Here is a 14,335-nt window from a genome sequence, read left to right on the forward strand (position 1 = left end):
TAAAAAATGACTGCCAGCTGTTTATTAATCAGTTTCATTATTTGTATAACAAAAGTAATATAAACGGGTTGTCCCAAAAATATATGTTTAAGCATGTAATTTTACAACTAATAAAAAATAACACATCATTTTAATTATATTTTTCATTATTCATATTTTTTAATAAGTATTAAAATTTTATTCGAAAAAATATGGTTAGGGAAACACTTAATTCTATTCATATAATATGTTACTTGTATAGAATAAATAAGTTGATGGAACTATAAACTTTGTGTGGGTGGTAGAATTATAATGGGTTATAGTGCAATTGTAGAACAAAAACCTTGAGCCACATGCACGTACTTTGGCATGCGTATATATGAATATTTTTAATAAGGGGTAAGTTAACAAAATAGAACAGGGATTCTGTTTATAAAAAAAGTTTGGCAATGAAATTTTGTAATTGGATAGGAATAGAAATTGAGACATGTGATATCTATACACAAAGTTACTCAAAATGAAAATAATAAGTGAAGGTAGGTTTGTTGATCATTCATTTGAGTATTGACATTTACAGCAGAAGTTGTATTATAATTCAGAATTGAAGACTCATCTCCAAGCAGAAGAGGTGGTCATTGCTCTGTTGATCCACCCAAGATATAGAGTGCCATCTCTATTTTGAAGCCTATAATTTGCACTGAACTCTTTCAACATATCTCTCACAGCACCCATCACTGAAGAACTCAATGGACACTGCTTAAATCCTGCCATGTTAAATCTTGACTTCCACTTTCCAAAAACTTCATGCCTTTCCACCCTCTCTATCCCCTCACAACCTATCATGCTCACTATGTCCCTAGCCACACAGTTCTGCTCTGTGCTAATCCGCTTCTTATCCTCTCTTGGGCAAGCCACATCTATTGATTCAAACATAGCACTATAATAATCCACTGTCTCCACAAACCTATGAAAGAATGGACAAGTGTTGGTGTTGGATTCTTGCTCAACAAGGCTCACAACCTTTGGAGACAAGCTCTTTACCAATCTCAACACTCTGTCTCTATGATTCTCCATGCTCACACCCTCATCTGGCATGTGGTGCAAAACATATGGAAAAATTACTGCCACAGCTTCACCGGGTCGAACCCCAAGATCTTCTTTTTCAACCACACATGCAGACATTGCTACACTATGGAACTCAAATGGAACTCCATAGGACCTGGAAATATTTGAGAGCCGTTTTCCTACAATCTCAAGTCCTCCACCACGAGCATAAAATGATTCGGAATCGTCAATACCAGTTATACGAATGGAAGGGGGTCCACCAGGCCTACGAGCAAGATCCTCCATTAGTAGTTGCCACTGTGTGCCTTGTGCAATTTGGAAATCAATTATGTGAATGATGGATTCATTTGCCATTGCTTCTGCAATCACAGCGTTTGAAGATATGTATGCAAACTTCCAATATGGGCATATCTTATAGAGGATGTGCATGTAAGTCATTAATTCATTGCCTGATGGTTGTTCACACTTCAATGATTTGTAGATAACACTTCCTGATGATTCCAACCTAGCTCTAAGCCCTTCCAACAAATAAGCACCCAATCTTTGGATTGGATCCCCAGAAACTGATACCATCTTCCCCAACACATTATCCATCCACCCAACTGCTCTTGGAATATCATCATCAGATACAGCCTGTGCACAAAGCATGAGGACATCTCTTAGGTTTAACTTTGGAATCATTACTGCAATTTGATCCCAATCATATTTAGATATTGGAGGAGATGCTCCATGGAGGCCATTGTTGACGAAGCAGCAGCCATAACTGTAAACAATATCTGATTGATCAGGCCCCAACAATTGTATCTCTAGTTCTCTAAGTCTATGCTTCAGGTCAGTGGCATCATCATCAGCACTACTAGAAGAGTACCCACTTATTGGTGAACCATATGTGATGTCAGATGAATGGTGGTGATCTGAATGGCATGATTGAGAACCTTGTTGTGGAGACAATGGAATCCTATTATTAGATGATATGCTTGCATAGGAAGGGGAATCACAACCTATAAGAGCATTGGTTGCTGGGGATGATGATTCAAGGGTAAAATATTGGTCTTTAATGGTTTCAAAACAAATGGTGGCTCCCTGGCTGTTGCTATCATGCCATGGATTATTGCTTTGTAATATTTGGTACACACTTTGCACAGGCTGCTGGTACAAATGGATCGCACCTGAAGGTGAGTGCTTTTGAGCCATCTGCATCTCTCAGCTGAGAGAGAGAGAGAGAGAGAGAGAGGGTACACCTTTTAGGGCAGTTTTGCCAATATACATGTAGTCTCCACTTTCACAAATGTATTGAAGAAGAAACAAAACCTGCGCAATAAGATAAAGTTATTGAAGAAATAAACATTGATTAAACAAAGCAAAGAAATAACTCAAGACAGCTTGACATATATATAACAAGATCTACTCATGAACAATTTCTATGCTAAAGTAAATACAAGCCCGGAAAATGATGACCCTATGAAAAAACTCCAGGTGACTAAGGAGATTCTATATCAAATATTTCCATGCAAAGTATTACATAATTAAAAACATGTTATGATCCACTCCTATGCAAAATTTGAAAGACTACCTAATTATTAAGGATGAAGATCTCATGGATATACATCAAAACTAAGGAAACTATCACCTATTTTGTACATGTTAAATTTCCTAGCTTAAAGTCCTCGAGTGATTGTAGATGAAAAAGGATTTCTTATAAGGCAAACAAATAGACAGAAAAAATTATTCACAAAAAAAAGAGAGAGAATCCTTGTTAATGTTGTTCAGAAATAACATTTAATCAGATAAGCAAGCAGCGGAACGGTATTTGTACTCGAAACTACATAGAATGGGAAAAAATCAATTAAAAGAAACGTAGGAACCAAATTGATGAATGGAAAATAATGGGAGGAACCAAATTTGAAAATGGTGAACCTTTTAGGAAAGTGATAAGCTTTCAGTTTGAAGACATAGCTTGTTGGTTGAGTTGAGTACAGAGAAAGGTGTTGAGAAGTGATTTAAATACTTATTATTATGAATTGTAAATAGTAATATTAATAGTAGTAGTAGACATAAAGTATATATAAAGACTTGACTTACATACAGGTCGTGGAATCAATTACTCTCATGGAAGTTTCATATATAGCCGATAAGTGTGAATGATATTATTTATAAATAATCATTCTATATAATACAACCTACCTAGTATAAGCGTTAAAAATAGTTGCAACCTAGCTACCTTCCCACATATATATATATAAATAATCCCATGTGTGGATGTCTCTTCTATCTAGTAACTTCTAACCTACCTTCCCACCCTTTTTTTTACAAAACAATTCTTCGTCTTTTTCTTTAAAGACAATAATATTCCATTATAATATGCTACTTTTAAAACTACTCTTTCTATTATTATTAGCAAAAAAATAAGATGTTATAGTAAGATTCCTTAGTAAATATAAATAATAAAAAATCAGATACATTTTTTATCTTAGAAACGTGGATCAAGTTACTAGTATTATAAGAATACCCTAGCTAGAATAAAGTGAAAAAGGTAGCATCACTTATCATATATATGTTTTATACTTTAGATTTGATGTCACTTCATTTTAATTAAGTTTATTGTGTTTAAATCAATCACAAAATTTTGATACATAGAGTGGAATAACAAATTTAATCCAGCAAATACTGTTGTTGGAAGATATCCTTGATCCAGGTTTAAAAGATGTATTGTTATTGTTATTATTATACGATGGCATGATGACAAGTGGAAACGTTGGATAAGATATATACCACACAGTTGAAGATAAGGTTTCAAATATTTGATGAAGATGAGGAAGTAATATCACAACTTTGACATTTGTTTTGCAGCATAGTCTTTTTGTGAGAAAATATGATGAAAAATGTGAGCCTGAGATCAGAGTTGCTCCTCCACTTTCCAACTTCCTCAAATCCTTCTTGTTATACTTGTAATCCTCCTTCCTTTGTCAAAGTTCAACCCATCCGAGCATTGAAACAGCCACTTTCAAAACCACACAAAAAACAAAGTCATACACATAATCCAGTTATAGTGAAGCAAAATGAACATTCTTGGAGGAATAGGGTTGTTGTTATAATTGGAGGAGCTGTTTGTGTAGGAATGATGGTGTTTATGAATGAAGAGAAAGCATTGGCTTTGGGTCCAGAGGGACCACTGGTGGAAGAGTTTTGGGACAATGTAAGGAGATATGGATTGTATGCTCTAACAGTGAGCACTGGTGCCATTTACACAATACTTCAACCTATTTGGGAGCTCCTTAAGAATCCCATTTCTGCCATTCTTGTCATTCTTATTTTCGGTGGCGCCTTCTTCATCATTTCTCAAGTCATTTCTGCCATGGTTGGTGTTACTGATTTTAGTTACGATTATGGATACTAGACTACACTACACTCCATATTCCTAAACTTGTACTTTCATCATTTCCCCCACTCTATTACTATCATTATTAATATATTACTCTATTACTGCTTCCTCAATGGAAGAAATCAATGTTCTCTTTTTACTACCAATTAAGATAGCAATACATTTTTGTTTTTTAATTTTATGCTTTCATGAATGAATGAGTTTTATGGCTTCTTCCTTTAATAAGTACCTTATTAAATGAAAACTTGGATATAATAAGAATGAGGGTAAGAAATAAAATGTTATTCAACACCACTTGTATATAAAACATCCATTTAGTTTGGGTTCATTGTTCATAGGATAGGAGACATCATTAAATCTCTACGGAAGCGAAGTAGATAGACTTAATAGATAAAAAAAGATAACAAATACCAAAAATAACATTTCAAATTATGATGCAAAAATAGGATTGATGAAGAATATAAGGTGGCAGTGGCCATAATCGCAACATTACAGCTAAGATCACATTTTGAATATATTATGTGAGTGGATGAGAAAGGCCACACCAACTTTGGTTTTATGGAAAGAAACATAGTAATTTGAGGTGTTAAAGTGTCCATTTGGCAGCATCAGAGACATTGTTGGCTGTTTTCATGAATCCTGAACTTCCTCAAATGAATATGAGAATTGTTCCTTCTGGTTTATTTAATGGAATTTGAAGTGTGTGTAAATCCCTTTCTTTCTTCAAGTGGTTGATTTACCAGGAACAACTTTCCCAGGTAGCTAGAAGTTAATGCACTTTCCTCTTATTCTTGTGACTGTTAGTCCTTATATCATTTATGCCTTCAAAAAATCAATGACATAAATGTCATATGATGTATAGTGGTTTTTCTAAGGAGAAAAGTGAAGTTCAGATTAATGTTTTCTTGGAATTAATAGTAATGTTCCCTCAGGGTTGAAAATAAGATTGATGTATGTGATCCCCTTGATACTGCATCTTGAATCACGTTTCTTTGTATTCTCAGTCCAAATGAATGTATCAATTAGCTTCTGTTCAGACTTATAACCGTGGCCAACCTTCAGTTCAGCCATTGATTTCCTTCAAATTTGCATGTAAAAACCTTTTCTTTTTATAATGAACTAAAGGTGAATTGTTGATGGATTAGATCAACTTATCATAGTACATCACAATTGTACGGTTCATTGTCTTTTTTTTTTTTAATGTTCTGCCCAGTGGTTTTCAACAATACCGAATGTCTAAGGTTTTGCTAGAACAAAGGGAGAGCACAAAAATCTAAAATTAGCAAAATATCAGATAATTGGAAATTAGTTTGTGCAATCCATTTACCATAGATCATTTAAAATTCAAATAACCACATATTCAAGAATCTAGAAAGTTAACTTATTTCACAAAAAACCCTTATCCATAATGTTGTTGTTATTGAGGATTATTCTACCACTACTAGTTTCATAAATCCATTCAAGGAAGCTTCTTTTTGTGCATCAAACTTGAGATCAGAAAGATAGCAGAAGCTAACTTGATGGGTAGTGATGAGGCTCAACAGTCATTGCTTTCAGAGTCAAGAGATCATTCTCTTCTCAATGAAAAGAGTGACCTTCAAAGAAGAAGGCCGCACCGTGGCAGCACTTCAGATACAGAGATCAATCTCCAAGATAAAAATGTTGTCCAAAACCCTTCACACCTTCAATCAATATCTGCAACAAAACTAGAAGCTGAATTCCATTTCAAGCCAGTGTTCTTGTGTTTAGCTGCATACCTTGGTGCAGGTACCCTGTGTTTCTATTTCACAAGTTATCAGATGAAGGGTATAAAAACCAATAGGTTTCTTGATGCCATTTACTTCTGTGTTGTGACTATGACTACTGTTGGATATGGAGATCTTGTGCCTAATAGCTCATTTGCAAAACTACTTGCATGTATTTATGTCTTCACTGGCATGGCTCTTGTTGGTTTACTTCTTAGCAAGGCAGCAGATTACATTGTGGAAAAGCAGGAAGTCTTATTGGTTAGAGCCATTAACAAGGGTCGAAAACTTGGCCTAGCAGAGCTTTCTCAAGAGGTTGAAAATCACAGAGCCAAATACAAATTCATGGTAGCAGCAGCTACTTTTATTGTGCTCATGATTGTGGGAATTATTTTTCTGTATTTTGTTGAAAATCTAGATTTTGTGGATGCTTTCTACTGTGTCTGTGCCACAATCACTACTTTGGGTTATGGAGATGAGAGCTTCTCGACTACTATTGGTCGTACATTTGCTGTTTTTTGGATATTGAGCAGCACTATTTGCTTAGCTCAGTTTTTTGCCTATCTTGCTGAATTATATGCTGAAGGTAGACAAAAATCACTGGCGAAAATGGTTCTTACCCGAAAACTGTCACCCTCGGATCTTGAGGCAGCAGATCTTGATGGAGACAGAGTTATTAGGTAAGACAATAAGAGTAATACCCATGGGTTTTTCTTTTTCATAGGAAAACAAACAAGCTAGTTGTAAGCTTGTATGGTCTTCTTTATATATCATTTGCACTCAGATACACAAGTCCACATTATAACACCTATTAGTTATCTTCAGTAATTAGTTATCTTCAATAATTAGTTATACTAAGCTACCAAATTCTCACATTCCACTATCTTTTTTCTCAGTGCAGCAGAGTTCATTGTATACAAGTTGAAGGAAATGGGAAAGATCAGCCAAGAAGATATCTCAGATATGATGGAGAGCTTTAGAAAACTAGACCAAGATCAATCAGGAACTCTGACCGAAGCTGATCTTAGATGAATCATCGTAACCCTAGATCTCCCCCTACTACCTCATGAATTCAGATGAGATTTTAGTTTCCTTGTCATTGGTATTATCTTGTAGAGAGGATATTGAGGTGTTTCCAAGTGGTGTTGTACTCTATGTAGTAATGTATGAAAGCCTTAAGCAAATGGAAATTGGGTATTGAACATCAAAAGAGGGATACCAAATGGAGTCTCTTTGTTTTTTATATAAAGTTAATAGTGGGTTAAATGTGGTGGTGCATGTAGATGGTTGTGGGGTGTGAAGGGAAATATGAATGCAATGCAATGCAAGTATTGTTGTAAAGCTTTACAAAATATGTAGTCTCATATTCTCCTTCACTGTCAAAGACAGACCTAACACTACATCTATACATTTGGCTTTGCCTCTGTCTCCAGACACAGCTGGTGCCAAAGGTGAGAACTTCTGTTTAGTGTGTATCATACACTTTAGTACTTCTAAGTAAAGGTGACAACTTCTCTTTAATATTCATCCTAAATTTAATTTTTCTTGGATACCACTTAACTTATCTGGTCGCTTTCAAATTCCAACATAAGTACAAATTGATCTGAGTGACTTCCACCAAGTAAAAGAGAAAATGACCATAGTACGTAATTAGAGTTTAAGCAATTTAATAGTCCAAATTGATATCTTTGTTTTCGTACAGATAGAAGAATATTAACAAGCTAAGAGAGTTAAATTTGGGGATGAGTTTAATTAATAGTCATCTCCCTCCATATTGTGTAAGTAAATGGTCAAAGATAAAATAAAAAGACAGGACAAGATTAAGATCTTCCAAGTTTGTCTAATTTACTTTTATCCTATACCTTGGTTGCTATGTGAGGAAGTGAGGGTCCTATATATCTCAATAATAATTAAGATTGAACATTGAACTATATGCGCTATTATGTTACTCATCAAATGGAAATGGAAGCTTGCAACATATGTCACCAACTGTATGCACTCTTATGTTACTCTACAATATGTCACCAACTGTTCATTTTTTTATATATTTGGATTCTATAATGAAGTGCAAGTGGTTCAGCCTATTTATAACTAACATAAACAGGAGGAAAACAAAATCTTAGAGAAAACACACCGCCAAAAGATTCTGGTAGTTGAAAAGCTTAGCCAAACCATTTAAGAAGTAGAGGAAGTCATCTTAGCTAATGGAGCCACTGCTAATGCTGTTCGTGATTATTCAGATGCTTATTAGGAAAGTTGATACGCTGACAAAGGCCATGGAAATAGAGTGGAAGAAAATGAAAAGAGAAGCAGCTGTTAGAGAGAAGGAGGCTTCAGATAACAAGAAAAACACAAGTACAAACTCCTCTAAAAGGTTCTGTTATTTCTCTGACTGATACCAGTTAAGTGTCAAGTTTGTTCTGCTTGTTTGAGACTATACCATGACTTTTGTTATAAAAAATTGGTGCAGGGTGATGAAAGAGCATTGACAATTCTTCATTTGGAGATAGTTGAATAAGTACATAATATTTGGTGAGTTAGTTTATCTTAAAATAAATTCGAGTTTGGGAATCTGATTATGTATATGTACAAGTATTCTGTGTTGGTTGTGAGTTTTGCATAGTAGCCAAATTATGATATATGCCAAGTTTGTCAAATCACTCACAAACCTTACCTCACTACTAAACTAGGCAATAGATTAAAGAGGTGTGACCCTTCTTCTTTTCGAATAATTATGTTAGAGTCCAAGCTTGAGCTCCAACAATATTGTTCTTCCTTTTCTATCTCGCCTCCACTCTCTAAAATCTCAAACTTTTGTAAAAACTTTAAAACTAAAACTTTCCCTTTATAAAGTAGCAAACATTGGCATGGACCAAAATCACACAATTATAAAAAAAATAAGAGATCGAAAACACATTTTAGCTTACATAATAATGCACGGTTGAGAAGCAGTGTTTGTGTAAATAAAATTATTCTCGAATTATATTTTGCCTTTTGGCTTTGTCAAAAGACTTATCTTTCATGGGTTCTTTTAAAAAGAAGGACGTAACTGAAAAAGACTTCCACTAAGATACTCTTTTAAACTAGAAAGTTAATTTCATTTTCTTTTACTTTCACTGGAATACAGCATAGGTAGTTATACTTTGGGTTGTTCTGAAATGAAGTTTGAAGTTCAAATTTAGAATATATAAACATACTCTTAGATACTAATAATCAAGAGGAAAGTTAGCATTACTTATTAATAACAACAATAAAATTGAGGGAAAATAAGGTATGGCAGGTAGAGTGTTCATTGAACTGCATTAAATTATGAGAAGAAGTGAACAACAGAAAGTAAACATTATCTTGAGATGAAAGCAACATATATCTTCAATGGAGATTGTCCAATCCCTTTCACTTCTTATCCCATGTCCCAACTTGGTGAATACAACATTGTCTTGCCCAATAATATATTATCACATCATTTAAAAAATTCAGCTTACTACTATATCAATAAAAAAATATTCTTTCATATGTGATTTTTTCTTCCCTTTACTGGAATAGAACAAAATATTACATGACACTGTATTATTGTGTAGGATATAGGACAGAGTTGGAGAGAGCAAGTTGTAACATATGATCCATAAGGAGCTGGATCACTAATAACTATAAAATGTTATAACTTTTATAATTCCGTCCAAGAACAAACCTTTCTAAGATAGAGATATCATATCCAATCAAATATTTACATATACCTAATGAGAATCTAATATCTGACATCATGCTTAAATAATTTTATTGGCCTTGTTAGTCACTTTTGTAATCTTTTACCATGTATTTTTTTTTTGTTTTCTGGAAAAAAGAATACACATAAACTTCTACATATCCTTCTCTTAGAATAGAGCTTAGTTTGAGTGGAAAAAGTAAAATTGTATTTTGATTTTCCCTCTGCAATGCGTTTCTTCAGAATCTGTACGTGTAGGTTGATGGATCTAATGAGGGAAATTAAAGCAGAGGATAATTGTTGTAAACTTGTCATTGTCTCTTGAGGTCATTCATTCATTCATCATAACCACTCACACATATGAGCAGCCAACTCTTATTCAAATTTCTCTAAACGACAATTTATGAGATAAGCTCCTTTATTTGTCACCTTCCTAATTCAAAATTCCCACTGCTATAATTATTAAATGATAATGAAATTGAAAACAAAGTTTGACAAAATCTTCAATTTGTAAATTCTAGAGAACTCACTATAGTAAGCTTTCCATGACTTACGTAAGATATAAAGGAACTTTATAGATTATAGAAACAAAAAAAAATGATTCCTGGCCTAATTAAGGAGTATTAAATAGTGGTTGTTGTTGGTTAGAAATATATTTCTTGAATAAAATGAAAAAGTGGAATTGATTTGGAGGATTACTCTGCCTACCATTTGAAGCTCCCACCAAACGGGTTCCTTGATGAACAAATCAAATAATTGGTAAAGAAAGTTGATTATTAAGTTGTTAAAAATGAAAGATACACACATATAATATATATAATAACATAGAATTAATTACATTGCAAAGTCTTTATTCTTGAAAGAGGTTTAATTTGTAATAATTGATCACATAATGGTGCAGGGTTGTTGCGTGTTATCTTGACAAACAATATATTCATCACAATGGTTCACATAACAAGGCCTGCCTCCACCATAGCTATCATAAACAGGCCTTCCGTAGTAACCATCGTAATATGATGTCCCACCGCCATAGAATGATGGCACACAGCACATCCCTATTGGCACCGCCATTGCTGGAGGAGGATCCACCACCTCAGGAGGACCTGCTTCCACCACCTGAGGCTTTTCTTTCGCCTTCTCGGGCTCAGGCTTCGCCTTTTCAGGTTCCTTTGGAGCCTCTTTAGGTTTCTCCGGCTCCTTGGGCTTCTCCGGCTCCTTGGGTTTCTCCGGCTCCTTGGGTTTCTCCGGCTCCTTGGGCTTCTCCGGCACCTTGGGTTTCTCGGGATCTTTAGGCTTCTCCGGCTCCTTGGGCTTCTCTGGTTCCTTGGGTTTCTCGATATCAGGTTTAGGCTTATCGGGTGGAGGTGGGTTGGGTTTGGGAGGTTCAAGAATCTCGATTGTTTTGATAGTACCACAACCTTTGTAGCAAAGCTTGTCCCTTATCTTCTCAGGGCTACAACATATGACTTTGATCGTCACTATGTTGTTCTTCTCATCGTACACCTGATCTCGAATTTCTCTTGTTCACAACACCAATCAACAAATCAACTCAATTTGTTATCTTTTTTTATATATACTCTTCCTATAAATGTGCATGATTGAAAAGAAAGTAAAACTCACGAGGGAATTTGCAGAGAAGCTTCTTGACCTTTTTGTAGCATTTGGAACAGTGGAGATCAACCTTGAGCTTCATTATGGTGATCTGAAAACAGAAAAGAAAAGTGAAAAAGATGAAGATAGGAGAAAGAGAAAAGAGATAACAAAACCCAACCTTTTCAGCCATGGCTGGTGAGGCAGTAGGTCATGAAGAGAGTGGAGAGGGGTTATTATAGAAGCAGATATTAGGTCCCTAAAAAATCACATCTCCATATCCAACTCAATCAAACACTACTAAATAATATAAAAAATTTACTTTATAATTTGTGTTTTTTCTTTTTAAATAGATGGTAATTTCTCATTGGGTTGTAACACAATGAAACATAAAAAGTATGACAATTGATCCTTATTCTTTATTATAATAAATAAAGGTTTAAAAACTTAATAAAATGATGAGACGTGGTTGAGTTTGATCTTACAATTGTCGGTACATTCAAGAAGGGCACATACCCGTAACATACCATGTGCTCCCTTCATTTACACGCCTCACTCCTTTTCCTTAAGCTTCCGTTTAATAGAGTAGAATTGAAGAGAAGAGAAAAGTATAGAGAGAATTTGAAGAGAAATAAAGATTAAAGTAAAATTAGAGATACGAGAATTTGGAGAGAAATAGAGACCGTAGTCTATTTGGTTGTGTAAAGAGAAATAGATGATTGTATGCCACTAAATATATTGTATGCCACTAAATTACTATTTAATTGATCATGTAATAGAATTCACATGTATAATTAAGGAACCAATTCAATGATATTTATATTCTTAAAAAAAACTAATTGGAGTTAGGAAAAATATACAATATATACAATTGAGAATGTGGAATATTTTAGGAATGATTAGAAAAATACATTTCCATTGGAAAATTGTTTAAATAGTATGTAATATTTTCAATAATCCCATGAAAAATAGTGTGTTACGTATTGTTGAGATGTGTTTGTAGGCACACATTAGAAAAGAGTTAAAAAAAAAGTACCAAAATGAAATGATATTTGAGCATGGAGTACGTGGGAGTGTGAAAATTGAGAAATGAAAATAGTCTAAATCCGTGGCCTTCGGAATTCGCCATGTGTTTCTTTATTCCATGCATTCAAAGCTTAGATCTAGAGTCATTGTGCCTTTTATTTTTGCAAAACCCATGTTTTCTTTTAATTTACAGTGGATCCCAATGAGATAGAATATAATATATTTCTTCTGAAAGTGAGTGAGATAGATATAATAAGAGTCAGATCCATCACATGGTTTCATATATATCAACGCATGCATGTTTAAGAACATGAATCATATATGTGAATTCGATTTTGTGTTGTAATGAATTCATACATATATATCAACCCCTACTGTCTGAGATATCATCATTTCATACATACTATATATCATGATCCAATATTCTCCCTTTTAATAATGTGACACATTCTATTTTTGTGTTGTAATGAATTCGATTTTGGTGATACTATCTTTGTAGATTCTATACATTGCACACTTTCCATTCCTTTCCTATACATACATGATTTATAGATACCCGTCCCTCTATTTCGAATATAATGGATTTTGCATTATATTCACCTACTTTGTTGCAAATATATTCTCAGTTTCACTCAAACCGATTTAGAAAAATCCAACTTTTAAAAACAAAAACAAAAAAGCAAAGTAGTCATGATCAAATTTTACTGCAAAATCTATTTTATTTTAATCGGTAGATCTTCGTTATAATTAATATTTATGACATGTCTATTTGCAGGTCATATATTGTTTTACTGATTCTAGCCATAATATCAAATACTATATAACTATACATATAGAAATATATATCATAAAGTTACTTGGGATCAATTAGTATCAATGAAAGGATTTATTGTGATTAATTAGCCAGTTATATAATGAAATATTGTGTGGTTTATGACACACAATATCTCATACTTTTTGTCTGAATTGAAGAGGAAGAATAATTTGAATGGTGAAAACCAAAGTGTGATCACTATTATCGCATTGATAATTGTTTTTGTTAAGATTGTTGATAAGCGTAAAGCATGAGAGTGTAGTTATTGATCTCGTCGTGTTCATGCTTTCTATTTAGGAGAGGAGACATTCACTTTCAGACATTGTGGCTTATTCCTATACCATGGACGTTGATTTTCATCATTATCACCTATATTACTTTGCACAAAATTCATGAACTATTATTACCTTAATAATTAATTACTACTGTATTGTTTAGTTTTTACATTATATTGCTATATGCTCTTATGGATCGGATGTGTATATCATTAATGTGCATGGTTCACTGCACTAAATATTGTTTTAACAAATTATGCAATTCCTTTACTTGTCAAAAGCCTATATTGTTGTATCAAACTTTTCTTTGATGTGAAAACACCTCATCGTTTACCACACTAGCTAATACCTCCCCTGCCTTCACCAAAAAAATAAAAATAAATTAATCATATCAACCTAAAACCAACTTGCACATTATAAAATTATATGAGCCCAAGATCATCATTTATCCTAACAAAACCAACATGTACCACTTTTACTTAATTGATATTTGAAGGATGCCCAACTGAGAGAATTATGAAGCCATGGTATGGACATTGATGAATAATCTAAAAAAATATTAGCAAAATAATTTCTTTTAAATAAAGTAGTTAAAGGATAAAATTTTAAAAGAAACTTTAATATTTTATATGAACTTAGCTAAATCATATTACATCACAATTTTTTGAGATATAGAGGAAGAATAACTTTGTTTTATTATTTAGATTTTGGATCAAATTTGATTTTAGAGGAAGAAAACACTATCAACAAGTGAAA

General features: G+C 33.7%; 4 protein-coding genes across 7 annotated transcripts; 2 read left to right on the top strand and 2 right to left on the bottom strand.

Moving 5' to 3' along the window:
• Positions 522 to 2,278, bottom strand: LOC109362733 (scarecrow-like protein 13). Its single transcript, XM_019608731.1, has one exon. The coding sequence runs from the start codon at positions 2,242 to 2,244 to the stop codon at positions 589 to 591; it is 1,656 nt and encodes a 551-aa protein (XP_019464276.1). The 5' UTR covers positions 2,245 to 2,278; the 3' UTR covers positions 522 to 588.
• Positions 3,844 to 4,539, top strand: LOC109362737. Its single transcript, XM_019608736.1, has one exon. It carries the CDS (start codon positions 3,917 to 3,919, stop codon positions 4,439 to 4,441), a length of 525 nt encoding a protein of 174 aa, XP_019464281.1. The 5' UTR covers positions 3,844 to 3,916; the 3' UTR covers positions 4,442 to 4,539.
• LOC109362735 (two-pore potassium channel 1-like) lies at positions 4,827 to 7,414 on the top strand. 3 transcript variants are annotated; one of them, XM_019608735.1, is made up of 3 exons: positions 4,827 to 5,184; positions 5,925 to 6,851; positions 7,073 to 7,414. In XM_019608735.1, exons 2-3 carry the CDS (start codon positions 5,947 to 5,949, stop codon positions 7,149 to 7,151), a joined length of 984 nt encoding a protein of 327 aa, XP_019464280.1. In that variant the 5' UTR covers positions 4,827 to 5,184; positions 5,925 to 5,946; the 3' UTR covers positions 7,152 to 7,414. The 3 variants fall into 3 exon arrangements, with proteins under 3 accessions (XP_019464280.1, XP_019464278.1, XP_019464279.1); XM_019608733.1 differs by having other exon boundaries at positions 4,834 to 5,184; positions 7,068 to 7,414; XM_019608734.1 differs by lacking the exon at positions 4,827 to 5,184 and having other exon boundaries at positions 5,906 to 6,851; positions 7,068 to 7,414.
• Positions 10,615 to 11,714, bottom strand: LOC109361454 (protein PYRICULARIA ORYZAE RESISTANCE 21). 2 transcript variants are annotated; one of them, XM_019606911.1, is made up of 4 exons: positions 11,646 to 11,714; positions 11,495 to 11,576; positions 11,144 to 11,391; positions 10,615 to 11,089 (listed from the first exon to the last, which is right to left on the bottom strand). In XM_019606911.1, exons 1-4 carry the CDS (start codon positions 11,655 to 11,657, stop codon positions 10,760 to 10,762), a joined length of 672 nt encoding a protein of 223 aa, XP_019462456.1. In that variant the 5' UTR covers positions 11,658 to 11,714; the 3' UTR covers positions 10,615 to 10,759. The 2 variants fall into 2 exon arrangements, with proteins under 2 accessions (XP_019462456.1, XP_019462455.1); XM_019606910.1 differs by having other exon boundaries at positions 10,615 to 11,391.

This window comes from Lupinus angustifolius, chromosome LG12 (genome assembly GCF_001865875.1).
Source record: "Lupinus angustifolius cultivar Tanjil chromosome LG12, LupAngTanjil_v1.0, whole genome shotgun sequence".
In the NCBI taxonomy this organism is placed as follows: domain Eukaryota; kingdom Viridiplantae; phylum Streptophyta; class Magnoliopsida; order Fabales; family Fabaceae; genus Lupinus; species Lupinus angustifolius.

Excerpts from the sequence above, each read along its gene's own strand:
- LOC109362733 (XM_019608731.1), bottom strand. The coding sequence starts at position 2,244 with ATGCAGATGGCTCAAAAGCACTCACCTTCAGGTGCGATCCATTTGTAC.
- LOC109362737 (XM_019608736.1), top strand. The coding sequence starts at position 3,917 with ATGATGAAAAATGTGAGCCTGAGATCAGAGTTGCTCCTCCACTTTCCA.
- LOC109362735 (XM_019608733.1), top strand. The coding sequence starts at position 5,947 with ATGGGTAGTGATGAGGCTCAACAGTCATTGCTTTCAGAGTCAAGAGAT. Across the intron at positions 6,852-7,067 it reads GATGGAGACAGAGTTATTAG|TGCAGCAGAGTTCATTGTAT; the intron begins GTAAGACAATAA and ends CTTTTTTCTCAG.
- LOC109361454 (XM_019606910.1), bottom strand. Across the intron at positions 11,392-11,494 it reads GCTTCTCTGCAAATTCCCTC|AAATTCGAGATCAGGTGTAC; the intron begins GTGAGTTTTACT and ends TGTGAACAAGAG.